Source organism: Lepeophtheirus salmonis, chromosome 7, assembly GCF_016086655.4.
Source record: "Lepeophtheirus salmonis chromosome 7, UVic_Lsal_1.4, whole genome shotgun sequence".
NCBI classification, from domain to species: Eukaryota; Metazoa; Arthropoda; class Copepoda; order Siphonostomatoida; family Caligidae; genus Lepeophtheirus; species Lepeophtheirus salmonis.
This window is the reverse complement of record NC_052137.2, coordinates 15,914,640-15,936,672: the sequence shown is the minus strand read 5'-3', so window position 1 is coordinate 15,936,672 and position 22,033 is coordinate 15,914,640. Positions and strand designations below refer to the sequence as shown.

The 22,033-nt window shown below is 31.3% G+C and overlaps 1 protein-coding gene across 1 annotated transcript in view; it reads left to right on the top strand.

The window, feature by feature from the left end:
- Positions 1–22,033, top strand: part of LOC121121663 (protein turtle) — a 403,438-nt gene that overhangs the window by 262,273 nt on the left and 119,132 nt on the right. The window contains exon 9 of the mRNA XM_071889943.1: positions 19,084–19,214. Within this exon, the coding sequence (XP_071746044.1) occupies positions 19,084–19,214 (131 nt within the window). The remainder of the gene's footprint in view (positions 1–19,083; positions 19,215–22,033) is intronic.

Below are 22,033 nucleotides of genomic sequence, written 5' to 3'. Positions count from 1 at the left end.
AGAAACTATTCTTATTAGACCTATGATTTTGTCGAAAGTTTGGACTTAAAGAATCAAAAATTGATGATCACAATAAGAATATGAGAAATTGATATACAGTCATTTTTATACATAATAAATAAGGAATTATATTCAACCTTCTCTAAAGATACCAACTTTTTACAACATTAAATACTTCGCATAGAAGGAACATGAAGTAACAAATCCATATAAGATCAACGTTTTCTTCCATTTTGTGATATCAACTTCATAGGAGTTCCTGAGTCTGATAAAAAAAATTGAAATGACTTATTCCCAAGAGGACTTTTCCTTTTTTATAGGTACAAATTGTAAATAGGCAAAGACCTTTTTATTTTGCATGTTTCCTTTTAAATAAATTTATCATAGCTTTTCAATCAATACGAATACATTCCATAAGTTCCCCCCCCCCTCCTAAAAAAATACAAATGTGTAACAAAATACTGTATATATAAAATCTTATAAATAAAAAATAAACTTTTGAATCTTCCTTCTCCTGTGTCTGCTGCTGTGCCGTTTTTTCAAGTAGTAATATCTTTGTTCAAAACTCTACCATTAAAAATAAGAAGTGAAGAGAAGATTGCATTAATTAGTCAGTTAGTCTTGGATTGCTGCAATTCAAAAGGAACACATCGGAGAATTGAATATGTTCAATAGAACCAAATAGTGACATTGTATAACTAATTTGACATATTACTTTAGTTATATTTTGAAGTACCTATGGCCTATTAAAGCATTGGCTTTTATGTAAGATGCTAATTTAATTGGAGGTAATGTAATTTTAAAATTATTTTGTAGTTGGTATATGTATGTATTAAGCAATCTTCACTTAAGGTAAGTTAGGAGGTAGTTGGTTTTATTGACATGGGTAAAAAGGGGTTTCATTTACAAAAGTTACTATTATTTTTTTTTATTTGTGATTAAAAAAAAACATCAATAAAAATCAAAAAATTTATAAATCACAAATTTGGTTTGGTTACATATTGAAAGGATTGTTAAGTAGAAATATGTTGATTGCTTACTGGTATGATTATTTGATTTCCCGAACTTTAGCAATTAGTATCTTTACAATTTGTTTTATTTTCCTCAAATAAGGCGTAACTGTGGGAGTATCACCGTCCACAATACCTGTTCAGGATTAGTTCTAAGGAACTTAAACTATTTTTAACAAACACAGGAGGCCACCACGTAATATTCTTATTTTTTTTTTTTTTTTTTTTTTTTTTGGGGGGGGGGGTCTTTTTATTTATTGTTCTGGAATAAGTTAGGTACTTTTACATTCAATTTAAATAGACAAATATAAATTATAAACAACATTATTAAATTGAATTTTTAAACTATTTTACGAACAAAACATGGACTATACATAAGAATCATTTTGTGTCCAAATGCGCCCCCTCCCCGCATGTGTTTGCGGAACTGACAGGCTCAAACTAGTAAATATTTCATTTTAATTGTAAAAATATTGCGTTTTTGTATACCTACTTTAGACACAAGAAAGATCCAGGTATAGTCAACTTTTCATTTGCAAAATAAGAGTTTCTGTTATCAGGATTTGACTATATTTTATTTGAAAGAGGCCATTACAGGGCCAATATATGTATTGTTAAGCAAAAACAGGTTCTAAGCCATAGCTTAAATTATTGGTTATCTTACCGCCAAATGACCTTAACCAAGATTTCCAATGGTATCAGGATTAGCTAGACGGGTATTTATGACATTAAAAAGCGACTTGAAAACGAAGGATCCATTGCCAAAAAGTTTTAGCTAGGCTGAAAGCGAACCGCATGAACAGAGGTCATGATTAAGCTTGTGAAAACCCGCTTTGCTAAAAATCCATTGAGGACAATTCATGGTATGGACAAGATGATGAATTTGAGCGAGTTTACGTTCAGAAGAAGCATTAAGGATGATTTTGGAGCAAAATCAAGAGCAGAGGGGAATACACATCTTTTAACGACAGCCACAGAGGGGAAGAGGTTGTCTAGAGCAAAGTTTCTTTTGAAGGAGAACATTTTCCTAGAACATGTGACGTCCCAGTTTTACTTTTCTTAATCCTTTGGATTATTCTATGTATGAAAAGGTTGATGGAACTGCCTGCAACAAGCATCATGGGTCTGTAAGATCTTTGGAGTCCACCATCAAGGCCGCATGGACTACCTTGTTAGGAGACTACATCTGTAAGTTTTGTATGGGCTTCAGGAAGAAGGTGAAGGATTGAGGCTTTATTCTCAATATTCAAGAAAATAGTATTTGATCAAGTTTGTAAAACTTTCTTCAGAGTAAAGCCAAATATTTGGCATTGGGATTTACGAGGGTGGTCTAAAAAGTTTTTGACCTTACAAAGATATAAGACATATTCCTATTTTTTTTTAAGATAGTCTCTTTGTAATTCTACACTCTTACGATACTCTGAGATACTTTTGAGACTAGTTCGTATCTATTCAAAGGTTACACTTTCTTAAATAAATATTGAATGTAGCTCGATACTCCATTTTTTCCATTTCACGAAAACACTCACGTCAACTTACTTAATCGACTATTACAAAACAATTGTCCGTCAAATGGCTGAAACTTTGTTGAGTAACTGTCAATAGATGCACAATAGATATGACTAATTTATATTTATGAGTGTGTCCATCTTCACGTTGAGATTGGAGACTTTTCAGACCCCCCTCGTACATGAGATTGTTTTTACGTTGATGCACCAAATATACTGTATATATTATTGTAATGTCCTAATCGATGTACCTATATATGTTGTGTATAGACAGATAATAATTATTATAAACATACCCACATACACAGAGTAGTGAGATGCACTTCAAATAAATCTATACTTCGATTTCCGATACCTCTTATCCACATAGGCAACTCCAATCTATAATTGTATATATGGACCATGTTATTATCCACTATTCATTTTCTATTTACTCGTAATAAACCAATGCATTTACCAGTACATACAGGAGTAGGTAGAAGTATATAGACAATCCTTCCAAGTAAGTTTCAATAAAAGTGAATGTCATTTTAGGACAAAATTTATCATGTATGAAATTTAAATTCAACAATTTCCTGCTGTATCATTCAATAGGATCACCCTCGGAATTGATCCCCAACTGTTAAGGAACATAAACGCTGATCAGGCCTTTCTTACATCTTTCTTGTTGAAGCAGGACGTGTTCCTCACAGATAAGTATGTAGAAGGATCTCATGGACCTTTGGGGATGTTTGTTTACCTTCCTCCTCAGCTCTGGCCACAAATACAAATCACATGGGTTAAAGTGAGGACTGTTAGAAAGCCACTTATCAGCTTTGATAACGACGTGGAACTGACAAGACAGTTTTGGCAACATACGTGCTCAGTATTGAATATATATTAACCTTATATCTGCAGAGTATATGAATGATCAAGTAAAAAACCATTATCTTGGACGAGAAATTAGTCTTCATCACAAGAAGAACATTATCTCTTTTTTTTTTTCCGGCCGGCGGTAATTCTTTGGTTTGTAGGTGGTGTCCAAGTTGAAGTTTGACTCAACACTAAATAGCTTATGATACCTGGATTTGATTTCAAAATTTGGTGGAGTCTATTCAATCTCTTCAACATTGTGTACTTCATCTTCTTCGTAAGGAAGTGAAGCCTTCATCAGATGTAGTACTTCAAGCAAAAGTAGTCCTTGTTTGCCCTGACCACCGTTCTACCACTCATAGACCTCATCGGAGCATGAGCAGCCATTGAGACGTCCGAATTTGCTTTGATGGAGCTGATGAGCCTAGCCAGTATGCTTTTTGGCTTTGTATGAACCACATGAAGACTGGAAAACCCCCTTCCCACCTTCAGTCGCTAGCAGAAGTCAAAGAGTCTCACCTGTCTCACCTATAACAAAAATAATAAAATTGTACAAAATGCTGATGCTTATTTTTGGTGGATTATATACGAGTATTAGGCTCGATAGACACGCTAGCCATTTAACCCTCAGCTAGTAAAAAAACAGTTTGGCTAGTACAAGGTGGCCTGTAAATAACCCGTTTCTCTAAGTAATTTTGTCCCTGAAATACTGCATATACAATGATAATATTGTATTCAAATCATGAGTATCAACTTATGTCAATGTCCCATAAGGAGTTTATTTTGTAGTATTTTGGGCTAGTAAATTTGTCACATGACTAATAAAAAAAAAAAAATTGACTAGGTTTGTTGGTTGGTGTCTAATTTTAATAACCTCCTTGCCCAGATTATATCAAAAATTTATAATGAAACTTTAAGAATGAAATACTGTATTTCCCAGGAACTTCTCTTAGGCTTAAACCCCCGGTAAATATTGGATTCCAGTGAGTCTTCATAGCTATACTTTCTACTGAAATAATATATCATAAGCACATTTATTCTTAATTCTCATTTTTTTAATTTTATCATTACCAAAAAAAGTGGTGAGATTGTTTTTAATAAAGCCTACGGGTCTTACTTTTTTGAACTCCATAATTTCATCCGACCTGCAATAAAAAAAGTGATAAAAAAGCTATTTTTTGGTGGATTAAATATAATAACATGAATATAATCATTGAGATTTCCGGGGATTTTCCATAGGTGTCAAATCCCGGGAAAATGAGATCACGAGAGACAAACATCCCTTTATATTGTATGTACATGGGTAGACTATAAATGGTTTATATAGACAGTTGTGTGCCTTCCTTTCACATTTTAAATCACTTGTTTATTTATGTGTATCGATATTATAATTATTGGTTTTTTATCTATAAAGGAAGTAGAAAATATGCAAATATTTATATTGCATTTTTAACTTCATTTAAACTTATTTTTTACTAACTCATACAATATCTATTCATACAAAAATATATTTGCCTATTAAGGAAAGATTATTTTAATCGAGAGATGTAAGGATATTAATTTATGACGAAAACCTACATAAGTAGATATACACAAAATTGATTACGCCGTTTTAAGCTCTTGAATATATATAGATAGGTAGTGGGGTTGATCTCCTGTTATATAATTTTCACAGAATTTCTCTGTGTTTTACACCTACGGGAAATCCTCATAATATTGAGTACAGCAACATAATTTCCTTATTCCGAAAGATAATAAAAATTGTTTCATGGATCAAAAAAGTATATTCTTTCTTTTATAATTATAGTTCACATTTTTAGTTTTCTTTTACAAAACTTTTAAAAATCAGATCAAATAAGTGATGTCTCACATTTTCCATTTTTTGTATTTTAAAACTTTGTGATTTTTTTTTCTATTTTAATAACTTTCATAAAAAAGTTTTAGAGATACTCTTTGTTCAATAAAGTTATGTAAAATTATTTGAACAAAATATTTTAATTTATGATGGTATAGAATCAAAAGAATAAATAATTATTTTTTGGAAATTTTGCAAAGTATTGAGTATTGAGTTTTCCTGAATAAATAAAGTTTCAATTATTTGGCTTGACTAAATTGAACTAATTTTGAATTCCTGTATTACACCAAATCTGATGGCACAAATTTCAGCAATCTAAAATCGTTAATGTTGGAGTTATTTTGCGTTTAAATAGTTTTTTAAATTTTTAAATATGAAAAAGAATTGGAATCCCTATTTTTTGTATGTTAAGAACTGAAGCAATTAACTGATTTTTATAAATTGCACCAACAAAAACTCAAGAGATGGACAATAAATTAGATTAATTTTATAAAATATTCTGCAAAAAATATTTTTTGAAAATATTTATTTTTGACTGCAAACGAACATTCTTTATTAGTTCAATGCACTATAGCGATGAAGCATAAGCGTTGTTTTCTTATATTCATTTGTAAAAATAGGGACAGAGAGTGGCGTCGTCTTCTGGCAAAGTAATAAACCTCCCTGAATGATAATGTTTTTTTAATATAAAATATGTGGGTTTTATACTGACATAGAGCTGCTATAAAAAAAATTCTGAACATATGCCATTTTGTTTAAACAACCAATATATTGTCAAACAAGCTTACATATATACATATACAGGGTGAGAACACAAAACTTAGAATCTTTTTCGAGACCTTTTAGATTGAGATCAATAATTATGACAATTTTGTACTTGGTGCTGTTCGAAAGAACTGACAAGAAGCTTTTGATGTTTGATGTGTTTTTGTGCGATCAAAAATGTCTGAGCAACTAGCAAAATGGCAGAGGGTGTGCAATCTCATCCACACATAAGTGGATCTCCCACAAGAAGATCTTCACAGTGGACAAGATGCTTCCCTACTTCTTAAAAGCCAACGAGAATGTCAGCATGGACGTCTATTACAAGGTTATATGGTAGCATGTTTTCCCATGGTTGAAGAGCATGGTTCCAAGAAGGTGCAGCATTTCCGCAAGGAAATCATGGCTGCCTTCTAGCCAGCAGACTTCTGGCCTTTATCCTCACCCAACGTGAACCCCCTGGACTTCGTTGTTGGGTGCGCCTTCCAGGACAAGACAAACAAGTCTTCTCACCCGAATGGCGATCCTCTAAAGGTTGTAATCATGTAGTAGTGGACAACTTGTCCTTGGACTTCATAAAGGGCCGTTATACTTATGTTAGTCCTCGTATGGAGGCTATGATTTAGAATGGAGGGTGAAATATTGAATAAAAAGGTTAGAAAATTGTAGACTTACCAATCTTTGCTTCAAAAGTTTGCCATGATAATGAAACAAAATAAAAATAAATAGAGGTGAAAACAGCTTCTAAAAACTATTATAATACCTCCAGCTGAACCAAAAGTGAGTTCTTTCATTACTTAATATCTAAGTTTTTATGCCTAGTGGGATTGGATTACGGAGTTTAAACTGCAATTTCTCCAGGCTCTAAAAGCAAACAAACTGTGCACTATTATTGATGATGCTACTATAAAGAAAATGAGGATTGAGAATATTGTATGTGTAAGACTAGCCAAACAGGTATTAATTCTTTATAAATATATTTAGATAAATACTTAATTTTTACTTTTTTTTAATTTTATAAATTATTTAATAACGAGATCCTGATATTCCCCTGAATATTGTAAATAAAACGATTATATGCAGGGATTTAGTCCAAAGATAATTTTTTAGAAAAAGAAAAACAAAATTTATTGTTATTGTTTGTAAAATCCTGGTCTGAGACCATTAAAATTTTTAGTTGACCAAACTTAAATGGACTCAAATATGTCTATGAACTTTGGGCTAATTATGTCTTGAGTACAATTTTAAATTATGATGAATAGTTCGTCGTATATAAGCAAATTTTACAAGTTGCAACCAAAAATGAGATCAATAAATGGAAAAGAAGGATTTAGAGTACTTGGGATAAGGATAATGCAATAATTCAATATTCCATATATCGATTTTAGATATATTAATGGTGTAATTTTTGGTTATTTTAATATAAATTACTAAAATATAAGTATTCCGTGATACAATATAAAGTTCAGAAGCACAGGGTTATATTATATATAAACTATAATGCCGATTAATAGATCAAAATGAAACAATTGTATCAATGTAAAGTTGGTTATTAGGATGATCAATGATCACTGTTGTAATTAAATAATTCATTTGATGATGTAGAAATTAAAGTTGTACAATTTCCTTATACAGCCTTTACCTGGTACAGACATCACAACTTGTAAACAAAATATAAAGATTTATATATTGGGATTCCTTGAATTCTGTTCAAGATTATTTTTATGTTAAGGCATCACTTATATATATTGACCTAACCATTAAACATTTATTATTTCCATGGGCAAAACAAAGTTAGTGGGTTATTTTTTGTATGAGTGTATATTTGTGTATGCTAAAAGTGACTTTATTCCAGATTCAAAACTTCTTTGGAAAGTTTTTTTCCCCGAAAAACAAAAGCAAAAAACAAGTTTTATGTCAACTGAAGACTTTTTTCCCCTCTCTCTATATCTCTGGAGATATTTTTTAATTAAACTTTAATGTCAAAAAAGAGATGTTAGGATACATTTAGGGATATGGCATTAAATAGGACTAAAGTATGTACAATGTACAATACTAGGTATAAGAAATAAAGACATTGTCTTTTATTACCTCAAATTACCCTTGAACGTCACATAAAATTTGAAACTGTGAACTCCATTTGAATATTTGTAGAGTCATTTAGTCTATTATGATTATTTTAACGAAGTAGATAATAAAATGCTCATGTATATGAGTTACATATATATTTTATTTTATAAATTTGTGAGTCATTCTGACAAATCACATATTATATTATTCGTAAATAAATGGTACCACCTGTTCTAGTGTAGGTGTAATTCTTACAGTATTCTGGTCCAAAAAAAAGGTAAATATAAAATTAGCTAAAACAAGGATTTTTATTTGGTGGGGGTTGAAGGGCCCTGGTCCCCCAAATTTTTTTAAGTAGTAATTTTTCTCGGTCTATGAAAGGCAATTCATCCAAAGTCGCTCAAACCATCTCCCCCAACTAAAAAACAAAACTGTGATTACGGCAATGATTTTTTTAGGGGGAAAAGGACACTTAAGTAGAATCCTTGTCCTATATATATATATTTTTGTTGTAAAATGCTATGATAGTAAACCTTTGATTCATGAGCCATTTTAACTTTGTTCAAAACAACATGTAACATCTTCTTTTTAGTAGAAGGCTTCAAAGGAGTTGACACAGATGTTTTTGGGTGCTTCTTTATCCCTCTGTTAGATGAATTGAATGACGAAATATTTAACATCATAATTGGCTACTAAACTAGTGATACTTTATCAAAAAATTATTTCTTATTTTACCACAACACTTGCATATTTTTCTATTAAATATTATTTACTATGATACGAATAATCATTAAATAAGGATCTTTCGATGGATACAATTTTTTCTACGCAAAATGTCCTTTATTATTATGTCACAAATGACGTGACTTTATAATTTTCTGACATTTTCTTTTATGACGTATGCAATTTTTCCTTTCTTGTGCAGAATTCACCTTATTTATTCAATTAAGAGTAAAATAGGGAATGCAGTTGCAATAGCCAGAGTAGTATACTCACTTAGATATACTCCTTATTCAGAGAAAATTAAAGACAATGTACAGATTATCCAGGTAAAATTAATATGGGATTCAAAGCGAGCTTATCTTTCAATGAGCCACCTGAATGTTCCAATTTCATCGTTGTGCATATGTTTAACAATATAGATCATGTGGTGAGGAAATATTTAAAGTTGATGATTAGACTCAGAAGTGGTTCAGATTTATGAGTAAAATGCTTGAAAGAAAGTTTTTAAAGTAACAGGGGTTTCAATTCAAGAAAATAATTTTCATGGGTCCTGCAGAGCTGCTTGTATTGATAGTGTTTACTGGATGCAAATGAGCAAATCATAGAAATCAATTGTTACTCTGTTCTTCCTATGCTGGATGTAGACGAACCATTGAATTTCAACCATAGATTAATTATGTTTACTACTTGACTAATAGCTTTGTAAAGTATTTTGTGTTTAAAAAAAATAATAATATTAACAGTTTTACTTTTTTAATCCCAAAACTGTATTTTTTCTTAAATGAGAATCCAATCCAGTAAGTTCATTTTATAAATCACCTATTATTAATACACAATTGTTAAAAAGTAAATGAGTAGAAAATCAAAGACTAAAAAGTTTTTTCTCTTCATCTTCATTCCCCCCTCCTTCTTTGAAATTCAAAAAGTTTTTAGTTTTTACATACAAAGGAAAATGAAAAAAAAAAATGGTTTTCTTTTAATTAAAATAGGACTCTAATTAGTACATTTGAAAATGAGTTTTTCTTCTTCTTTTTGAAATAACATATTTGTATGTATTAAGGATTTTTTTCACATTCTCTTCCTACCACTTATGTACATATATATAGGGTTGTAAATTGTAAGCACTTTTGGTTAGTAAAAAAAAGAACACACATTTATAAAATGTATACATAAACTTAACTGTCAGGACGTTTCATTACGCAGTTATAAGGGCAAGGAAATACACCCCAGCCCCACTCGTATCTAGAAAAAAGTAAGCTCGAGGATTTGTTGCAGAGGAATAATTGTAAGTCCTTGTTGTACTCAGAGTAGAATTGAGGATCGATAGCATGTTTACTTTTGGTTTCTTTTAACATGCCCAAAATACAAAGGAATTTTATCTCTATTTATAACCGTCGAAGAAATCCTCAATGTCACTCTCTACTATTCATGAGTAAACATACATACTACTGGTTAAACTTTGTATTGATATGTTTTCACTTTAAGAATGAAATATTAATTTTAATATCCTTCGAAAATGAACAACCTTTTTCAGGTTGCCAATAACAACAAAACTCGTGCCCTAAACATGCTATAGATTTACAAATATATGGAATTCCATTTTTATGGTTTATTACAAATATGACATTGTACAAGGGCTATTACTTTTATATTTGCTACCTCAACAGCGTTTTGTTATTTTCGAAAGCTGTTATCATTGTTACCTTGATCGTGAAGAGAGAACAAAAATTATTCATTCCATTGTTATTGTTAATTTTTATACAAAATATGGAAGTATGATTACTTTACACCGTAATAACATACTTTAATGAATTTTTTAATCAGGTATTTAATAAAACTAAGTAATAGATTAATATATTTAAAATTGACAATAAACATGTAGTCGTTTTATTTATTGGCCCCATTTTGACATCCAATAATTTGTAATTTTCCTCAATAGATATAAATGAAAAAAGGCCTTTCATTGTTATAAAACTTGATGGCGTAGTCCCCCATTATTACCGACATCAACAATATTGACCTCACATATTAGCTTTAAGTAGTTGTGGGGGATTTCTAAGTTTAAGTCCTCATTAGACTCGACGTTTAATTGAGGATCAATATCGGAGTAATTCCTGGTCCTATATAATTGCTAAATACGGTGTGGAATTGGCGATATTTCTCTAATATCATAGCTGCTAGCATATAATTTGAATGAAACGTTATGACAGCCAAGCTGCCGTTATTCAAAAAATTCATCAAATTGTAAGGATTACCTGAATGATTTTCGGGTTCGTTCTTTAAGCATACAGGCATACCATATTTTTTTACAGCTTTATGCACATTGAACCACGATGGAGTTCAATCCTATAGAAAATTACCATACGTTCTTGCAAATATAATAGTATTTACGTTTATAATATTTTCACATCCTGTTGAATATTTATGTATAATTATATGGTGATGATAAACAGAATTTTTTTTTTTTTTTTTCTAATATTTGAAACACCATCTGACGTTATTAGGATTTTTTTTTTTTTTTTTTAAATATTGGTGTATTAAGTTATGTCTTTGAAATGAGTTTAATTTTTTTATGTTTATATATTGCACAGTATATTAACCAAGCAAATAGTGAAATAGGCTCATTAGCGTCAAATGCAATCTGTTTTAATTACTACCATTAATAATTATAACATACTTCGTGTATAGGACAATTTGTTTTGTTTTTTTAATCATAAATGAATGTAGAATGCAGTTGATGGCTTATATTTATATTTATTATTGATGACAAAACTTTTTTATTATTGCTTATATTTTTAGTACATATATGTAAAAGTTAACTTTTTAAATACTCTTTGCCATAAAGTTAAATTTGACATAATAATAAAAAGATTAACGGACAGGTAAAAGGGGTTTTAATCATTAAATGACTATAATATGAATATTTATTTACAACAAATGTAAGAACATTGTATTTGGTTACAATTGGAACTGGATTATATTTTATAATTAACAAACGAAAGCATCTCTCCACTAAGAATTAAATAATAGGTGTAGTAAAAATAAATCAACTGTTTTTCCAGTTTATGGATTTAGGAATATGTATCTCACGTTGTATCAGTGGGATCGGTTTAAATTAAATGGCGTTATAGATATAAAATTCCTTACTCCAAATACTTTATTAAACAGTTTTGTGAGTTTTTGACATAATATTGTTTGATCTCACCTCCACACTAAAAAAGAGAAAATTCACCATACTGTACAGTTTTTCATTGAACAAGGCGAACACTCAAACCAGGTGACTGAAAATGTGAAACGTGTTGTTGGTCTTGATACTGTAACACTGCCACCCAAATACGAGTACAAGCGTAATTGTAAATTAAAATGCAAATTGGTCAAAAGGATATTGTAGTAACAATATATAATTATTAAAAGTATTATTATTTGCAAAGCAACCTTATGGTTGTACACTTTTCAAGCATGGATAAATGGTTTCTCCTCTTTTATTTGTTGGACAAGATTTTTATTATATATAAAAAGAGAAAATGAAGGAAAGTAGATCCATCATTTTGATGAATTGTTTAAAAAGTCCTTCAGCCTTTAAAATAAGCCGGGAAAACACGGTGTAGCAAATTTATATTGGATGTTTATAAAATATGTGATTGAATCATTATTTGCAACTCTACCGCGACATCTTTTCAGTATTTTCTAGTTATATAAGAATATTTAAAAGATTATTTTAATATAACATATTTTCCGCAGTCCTAACAAGGAATATTAAAAAATAAACAACCCGAGGATATCTGAAATTGAGCAGTAAATCGCTTTCCATCGCTGATTTTAGATATAGAACTGTTGATCCTCTTCTTCCATGTTTTGGGTAGATTCAAACAATTTAAATATTTATCGCAGATTTTATCCGTCTTTTCTTCAGAGTCGGAGGAAAAATTAATTCTAAAGTGTCATAAAATTGGAGTGAGATGGATGATCGCAGCTCTTTTCACTTTTGAAGAAAAAGTTATTTTCAAGATCATGAAACGTGATTATATTCTTGGATAACGCTGTCCATTCCAACTTTTTTGGGTCTATGGGGTTTTTTAAGAAACACTTCTTATGACTATTCTGATGCATAATGTCAATTGGATTTCTTACTTTACCTCCAATATCGAAGTGACATCGTCAGCATTAATGATATGTTTTGACGTTCCAAAATCCCCTCCAAAACCCCCTTTTTAAAAGTATTGGATTTGCTTTTCAAATCACCCAATGTACCATTGAATAGAAGAGCTCTAATTGGGTGGAAAAACCTTCTAAGAAGGAGTTTATTTATTGCTCTCAAAATATGCCCATTTACAGAAGTCAATTGCAATTATTGCACCAAATCTTCCCTTATATTGTATACTCTCAATTCCGGTTTGAATATTTCTAGATATGCTAGAAATCATCCTCTTCCAATCTTATCTTCTTCCTTCCTTTCATATTTCGCTTCTGAGCTTCTCTGAACTTTCACTCCTCTATGCGGAATCTCTGTTGTCATATCCCCACAAATAGATATATCTTCCACAACTCGGATTCCTCCAGGGGCCTCAGTAGACCTATTTCTTTGCAATTATTTGCTTCAAAACATTTTCATATTCCTGAAATTTAACCCTACTATTACTACAATCATGTTTTGTGTCACTTAGCTCAAAACAATTCTTGCATTTTAATTGGGATCCCCTAAATTGTAGCTTAACAATGCATTTCTGAACAATAATTAGCTGTGGAATTTTGGCTGGATCTGCAACTATTTCTACAATGTAATTTACATCTCTCCACACATCTTTGTACTCCTTGTATTTTTTTTCAACAAGTTCATTTTTTGGTTTTTTTGGGGTGTAAATGATCCACTACTTACCCAAGTTGTTTCAACCAATTAACAGCACGTAGCTCATCGATTCATTTGAATGTGTTAACCATTATGAGAGTAATTTTTTTCTCTTTATTAAGATTAATTTTATCAATGACTTTTTATTTGAAGTTCACATTGATAGAAGTTCCATCCACATTTTTAACCCTAAATGGGTGTACCTTTTTGAGGTCCTCTAATCTTCTTCTTATGTCATAAGTAAATTTGGATCAAACCCCCGCTTAGTTCATACCAGGGTATGGATTTGGTACAGCTAATTCACGCTTTTTACCACCATATAATAAAGCAATATCATATACGTCAATATGCCTCAGATCTTCATAAAAAAGTTTTGACCATTGCTGTCTTCAAATAAAATAAAAAAAATTCCCATTTAAATCTCTTATCTGTGTCAATAAACATCCCTTCATTGACACTTCCATCCTTTCGTTGTTTCACCGCCCTCGAATATAGTGTACGAGAAGATGAGTCCGAAGAATCCTTTATTGCTTTATCTTCTAGTGGTAAAACGTGCGGGATCCCGGTCATCCTTAAAATACACGCTCTCTGAGTAAACAATGATATGCACTACACCTTATTACGAATAAGTTTTAAATAGGTTGTTAAAAAACTAATTTCAACGAAAAAGACTCTTTCGTCAAGTCCTCCGAAGTTTAGAAATGTTCAGAAAAGTTCCTCACTCGATAACGAACACACCGATATATAAAAACCGTAGTAACATCCCTTAATTCACCCAGAACAATTTTTTTCTCTCACACAGAAGAAAAAGATGACCACTCTTCAAAAGAAATACATAAAAAGGGATTAATGGATTGCTTAAAAGATAGTGCCAGTCATTATTTCAAGATTTATGTCTCTTCAAATGTATTCATTATTCTTCTCTTGCAACAGATTGATTACTCTTTCCTTCAAAATTCAATTATCGATAAATTATATTCTGTACCCGAAGACTCACTATTCCTTCCTACAGGATTGATTTTATCTGGTGGTACATATTTTATTATTGTCAATTTTTTCAGATTAAAATTTAAATGAGAGATTTTGTCAGGACATTTATTATACAAAATCTTCTGAAAATAGTTATTGTCAAAAAACTGATTCAATATATGAGCCCTTAGTTCTAATAATTCCAAACATGCAAGCCCTAAATCCCTTGCAGACCTTGTTGTAACACTCAAGACTATTTCTTGAAGAAAGTCTATAGAGATTGGACACTTTTGTGAGGAGTAGGCCACACCCTCTCCTGAAGTCGTATCTTGATAGACTAGTCAAGGGGGGTTATGTATAGAGAGGGGGCTGGTACATTTTGAGATCCCAAAGGTCTGGAAAGTTGTCTATCAGGAAGGCCTGGTGCTTAGCGTCTCGATAACATGGAGCTCCGTCTTCAATGAAAAAAAAGTTGTCATCGAACTTTTCTCTGTCCCAAGGTAGCACTTTGGTATTCAAAAGTTTGATGTAAGTATCTGCATTGAGTCGTTTCCTCCTTTCCACAAAAATGGGAGAACAGACTTCGCCTGTGTTGGCCACAATGCCGAAGACCATGGCTCCAGCTGGATTTTTTGTTTTGAAAACATCACTCACTGATACATTTTCTGGATGTTCAGATGTAATGTATGGGCTTTCTGCTTATTCAGAGTGGTATCATCATAAAAAAACCAAATTTTGCCCAAATTTTAGTTGTCCTTGATATTTTTAATGATCTTTTAGTTGGTCAGATAGAGTTGAACTGATTAAGTATTAGTAAACATTTTAATATTACATTTACTCTATATGAAATAGAATCTAGAAATCTTCTTTGAATTACATATACAGTATGTCAAGAAATGGATGTCCCCTTTTTCAAACACACGCGAATGAAAGTAAATTTAGCATTGTTGCATCATTTTATTTCCTAATTTATGCCCCCTTAAATTTATATACTTTGTAATGCACTCAGGCATACAAGCAATTAAATTATGAAAAGTCACATCTGAAATTTGCGACCAGGCAAATTTTACATTTTGGACTAGAGCTTCTTCGTTGGTTGCAGGCGGTAATTTATTGATCATATTTTGGATAATGGTTCATAGATTTCTAGTGGAGACAAGTCCAGACTGTTTTTAGGCCATGTACCCTTTGCCCAAAATAAGTTCAAGTTACCCTGAAGCCGTGCATGAGCCATGTGAGAGCTAAAAGCAGTATCTTTGTATTGCAGGAAAATGGCTATTGACATTTCTGGTAACATTTTCCGCGTCAGAAACGATCCGTTTTCTCAGCTTCTTTGTATCTCATTGGTGTGACACTTCTTGAGTGAGGTCTCCACATAATATGAAAAAGTCAAAGTTTGTCCTCCAGGTACAAAATAAAGTTCACTAAGGGCTCGGTAGGTCATAAGACCCACAGACGTGAATTTTCAAGGGAAACTTCACTTACAAAGTTGGCAAAACATCTTTCTTCTTGGAAACCCAAACATGATCAGCTTGACGATTGAGAGGGTGAAAAAGTTCAAAGGTGGACTCGTCAGAGAAAATAACTCTTCTCCAGTCATTTATTGTCTAATTTTTCCTCTCACAACAAAAAATAAGTCGTTTTTTTCTTAATTTCTGCGAGTTACGGCTGCATTTGATACCTATACGGAAAGACCTTAAGAGATTCCTTTATATACTTACAGACAGCCTTGTATGAAACTGGATGACCATTTGACATCAATCTGGTCGCTAATTTTCCCAAAGATTACCCTTTTTTTTCTAAGACTTTTGGCGATGGTGATTTTTGCAATTCTCGAAAGTTTTTCTTTTCCATCCACCCCTACCCTTGTTCTCGAGGCTCTCTCCAAAACTTGACAGTTCCACCATCTTCCAATAGTTTGGGCCGAAACGCCAAGGTCCTGAGTCACCTCAATTTGCTTTTTTCTGTCCTCAAGTTGGCCTACTTCGGGTGCTTAAGGAGTGCTCCTCCAGCATCATATTTTTTAATAGTCCCATGTAAATTTCAATTTTAAAAAAAATATGCATAAACGTTGTCTCCTTACCTTACATTTGGTTGTATACAAATTTTACAAGTATACAAGTTTTTTTTCTCCCTATTTCTTCTTTTTAGAGAAGCGGCAAATAAAAAAAAGAGGACATCAATTTCTTGACATACTGTATATGAAGTATATTTACTCCTCAAATAACGATTGGGTTGCAATCCTACGGACATTGAGATTAAGAGAATAATTTCCCCACTTACTATGTTTATAATTGAGATGTCTTGCTGTCTGCCTACGTGATTTTGAAACAATTTCCCTTCCGATTGAAATTAATAAAATGTGTACTAGTAGATCAAATCAACCCAGTGTATATATTTTGATGGGTTATTTTACGAAAAATAAATTATATTTCTTAGAATTTATTTCTTCAAGAAATTGACATGAACTTGGGCTTGGTCCGTTTAGGGATAAAAGATTCATTATTATTTGATAAAATATTGTAATATACATATACTTTTTTGAATATACATTCTCACACTAAGAATCAGTCTTGCACGGAAAGAAATAAAATTACGTCCCAGTCTTTATGAATCAAGGAAATAGGCAGGAATGACTCCGATATCGATCTTATACCAGGTGATCCATTTCAATCTGAATACTTAATACGTCAATAAGTAATGTAAGTTGAGTGATTGAAATCAATTCATATATCGATATATAAAAACATAATGAAATAGTTACAAAAAAACTGAGCTCCCTAGATTATGTATTAGTCGAGAAAGTGACACTTGAACTTGATCAACAAATTTACAGCAGTTGGGCGTCTCCACTATAATTGCTGAAGTTTAAAATTGAAAATGCTCCGATTTTAATGGGCTTCTGGATAAATCAACTAAAAATTCTAAATATTACATTCCATCATAAGTTCATCCACTCGTTGTTACTTTGATGTACGCTCCTAAATAATTATGGACTGATGCAACATATTTGGAAAATACAGAACACTGCTTAGATGGTAACTACAATAAATAAAAATGCTATATGCTAGGACAGACTTATAAATTTGTCTCAATTTATCTTTAACCCTTCCTTCCCAATTATACTAGTTTCTTTATTTTTAATTTATATGTACTTATGTAAATCATGTTAATGTCATTTAATGTCTAAATTGACCAAAAAATGTTTATGTATGTATTATATATCTTTTATACAAAAGAAAAGTAGCGGTGAGCCTTGAATGGAGAGTAACTTTCAGTTAGTTTTCCCCTCCACTCCTTGAGCATTTTCCCATTTATGTGTATATAATATCTAAATGTTTACATATGTACTTATATTTTTTATTAAACGAGAAAACCCATAAAAAAGTTGTTTACAATGTCGTTTTGAATTTTGTGATGTGGTTTCTCTCTTTTTTTTCTCTTTCTTTTTTATCATTGGATAAAGCAAAATTTATAAATATGGTTATTTTGGGTCATTTTAATATATCCCATTATTTTAAAAACACTGGCTTAAACAACAACTCAGACGATTTTTATTATATTCTAGAGGGAGTACTCAGAGTTATAAGGCGTCGATTATCTATGCATTTATAATATATCTATGTACTGACCTTTTCCATTCTTTTTCAATTTGACTAAAATGTCATTTCTTAGATCAAGTTGTCACACAGTTATAATATTTCGGAGCAACAACAATGGAGGCAAAACCTGTGCTATCTCCTCTGCGTCGGTATTAGTTCCTAGAAGGCTGTAGAGATCATTGGCGTCTGCGTTTGACTGCCTAAAACCAAAACTTCTTCAACAACATTAGGGCCGACTTCTACTCTTCCTACATGTTGCCTCCTCTAGCCCCGACCTTCACCCGATTGAGTTTAAAGTTTTGTTGTCTTGGAGAAGAATGTCCTCCCCATCTCTCATACAAATTTTGATTCCCTCATAGCTTTCATAAGGATAATGTGGTACGCCATCGACACGGCCTTCATCGTCAAAAGCTGTCGGTCGGTTCGCCGGCGTGTTGAGTCTATCATTACTCGTAAAAGAAGACATAATAAATACAAAATATAGATTTAAACATATAAAAAATTGGTTTTCAGTTGTCTTTTCTTTATTTTATCAAAATTACTACTTTCGTAAAACAACAAGTTTTAAGTCCATACTCTGTATATTATTATATTTTCATACCAAATTTTGTCGTTATATACGTTTGTTGACGAGAGTACAAAGCTAAAGCTCAGTACGTCATATTTTTTTTTTTTTCCAATATTAAAAAAAAAAGATACATCATACGTTGGAGGCTCAAAAGTTGACATTTAACGTCAGTGTTAATATGAGTAACAAATGTGTTGCAAATCTTTGTGTTATAATTTGTCAAATAACTCCGAGCAATGTCGGATACTAAGACTATCATATAATAAATAATTAATTAATGCATTTCCTAATCGTTTATGTTTTTCTCCCTATGTTTAGATAAACCAATCGTGAAATTAAAATACGGAAGTAATTTAAATACTTCGAATATGCGAGTCGGAGATGATGTGTACTTTGAATGTCATGTTTCATCAAGGCCAACACATACAAGGATATCTTGGTATCATAATGTAAGTATATAATTCATTCAAACCTTTTTTAAAATTACATAGATATTTGATCAACAAATATTAAACAAGTGATAATTTCACAACCTCAAAATTGGGTTCTGTTGAACAATAAGTTTATTCACCATGACAATCTCCTCTGAAACAAATAAAAAGTTGATTCATCGTTGCAAATAGTTGTAGTCTCAAGTTAATGTATTTGGGATTAAAATAGAGAAAATACTCTTATTAATATTATGTATACATAGTTATTTTAAATTTGATGTAATAGAGTTGAAATTTGGAATTTAAATACTATTTTTGTATTTTGCAAAGTAAAAAAGAAAGAAAATATTATTTGCAATCTATTTTTCTTTTTGATTATATATAAACTCTCTTATATTTATTTCTTGTCATTTTTAAGTCCCCTCTATAAAACCAAAACTTATCAACTTTGTCAAGAAACAATCATGAAATTATTTAAAAAAATTATATTATCTTTTCATATTAAAAAGATATAGTAGAGGATGAGACAGAAATCTGGAGCATTTGATCGATAGATATTTCTATTAATTAAAATAAAATTGTTATTTTTTCTATTCATTCAGAAAACTAAATCTGAGTCAGTCACGGATACAATCAATAAGAGTATATCTTACTCATTGTATTTACGACTCAGATTTAGGCCCCAATAAAAGCATTTCTTGGGCCCTGAATTGTGCATAGGCCCTGAAAACTTAAGCCCGATCTAAATTCTTGCATTCCAGAACGATAAAGTCGATGAGGGACTTCATGATAATGTGTGAAGCCCTGTTGACCTTTGACTCAAGGAAGCTCTAAACAAAAGTAAACAAAAAATCACATTCAGGTCGAGGAGCTAAGAGGCCAAAAATCCTTGGCCACACAGTCGTGAAAGTTCTCGTTGTGTGCTTGGTCTCCACTTGGGCCTTCTTTAACTTTCCAGCCCTTCTTTTGTCGTGTTCTGTCCTTTTTGAGACCACAGCATTGTTAATATTCATATCTTTGTTCTGCAAAATCGTCACAACAGGGCACCCGCGTTCTGCTTCTGAAAATGTAATAGGCTTGAAATCTTTAGTTTTTGACTCCAAGGTGGAGTTTTGGCGACTAAGTGAAACGATTATATGTATATTTTACGACAAAAAAACATTTTTATATGGGGGAGGGGGAAGCAGGAAATCTAAAGTGCAGGATTTCGTTTCACACCCTGTATGAAGGCATACTTTTAATATACATAAGGATACATATATGTATCCTTGGAATTTTATTGATTTGAATTTGACTCATTTTATATTCACATGAATCTTTTCAAATGTAAACAACTTTGAATTATTATGTACAATGTGTTGCTTGCCTTATTGCTTCTATACATGTTAATAAAAGTTGATTGAGTACATTAAATTCAATTTTCTGCGCTATTCAATATAAAAGCTATTGTTCTCTAAAAGAGAACCCTGCATGACCTAACAAGTATTCGTTTTTTGAATAAATATTAATCCTTTTGCTGAGATTGCTTTGGATTTAGAAAACTAGATAAAAACTTCTCTGTTATTTCTTTTTTTGACACACTAAGCTTTAGCCCTCCACGCTCGATGGTGTATTGTTATTTCTTAGATCAACTAGATATTATTAAAAATGCAGCACCGACAAACATACAAATCAGCTTGGTTGATGTAGATATGTACTCTCCTATCGTTACATTTTTAAATATAGTGAGCACTTAATGCAACATTGTTATCTACTCGGTAAATGATAACCTTTGAACAATAGAAAACTTGTTTGTACTTTATATTTTCAAGTTAAACAACTAAGTTTTATTTGTCTTGGATTTAAGTGTAAAATAGATTGACATCCATTTTTATGTAATGAATTAATTGCAATTCCACAGATAATTTTGCTTAAGAGTGAACATTTATATCAACAGATTTTATGTTATGTAAGAATGATTACCTAGTGTGGTTTATTTAAATTAAATAATGTGAATCCGATATATTTTGTAAAAACCAATTTTCATAAGACCTTTGGAAAATCACCAAGAACTAATATACTAATTATCCATCGTTTAATAAAAATCATGGTTTATAGTAACTTTTACACCTTTAAACTATTATAATCATCCCTTTAAAACCTCTTAATGAAAAGTTGTGCCAAAAGGAAAAAACTATGAAAGGATACACAGTATTAAAATATCAAGGTTAGGTGTATTGTCAATGGGGGTTGTCACCTGTTTGATATGATTTTCCAAAACTCTATAAAACAAAACTGTAAATATGTATTATCATTTTGAAATTTAAAATACCTTTTTTGATTTTCAAAACATGTTTTATAATCCTTTCGAAACAGAAAGTTAACGTGTTGTACCTTTTACATAAGTAAATTTAACAATCTTTTTTTTTCTAATCAAATTATGTTGACAAATTAAAATGTTTCATGCATTTTTTGACCAATTGCTACTAAAGATTTTATAGTCCTTTAAAAGTATTACTATGTTATTATGAAGTGTCTTTGATTTATTTGATGTTTGTTTTATTTTTGTTTTTTGATAATGCAGTAAATGATGACATATTATCATGGTATATACATATTTATAAATATATTAGTCTCTTCTAATCTCTTTGTCTCGATACGACTGAAGAATGGATTGGCATCAATTTATTTCTCATTAGAAAGCAAATACATATTGATTTGTTTTTCTATATCTTGATGTGGAGAGATTATACTTCTTATTATTAAAAATGGACCTAAATATGAGATGAATAAATGTTGGTAGAACCAGGGTTGATGCCACGGGGGCTCTCCATGGAGTAACAGAATGAGGGGGGAAA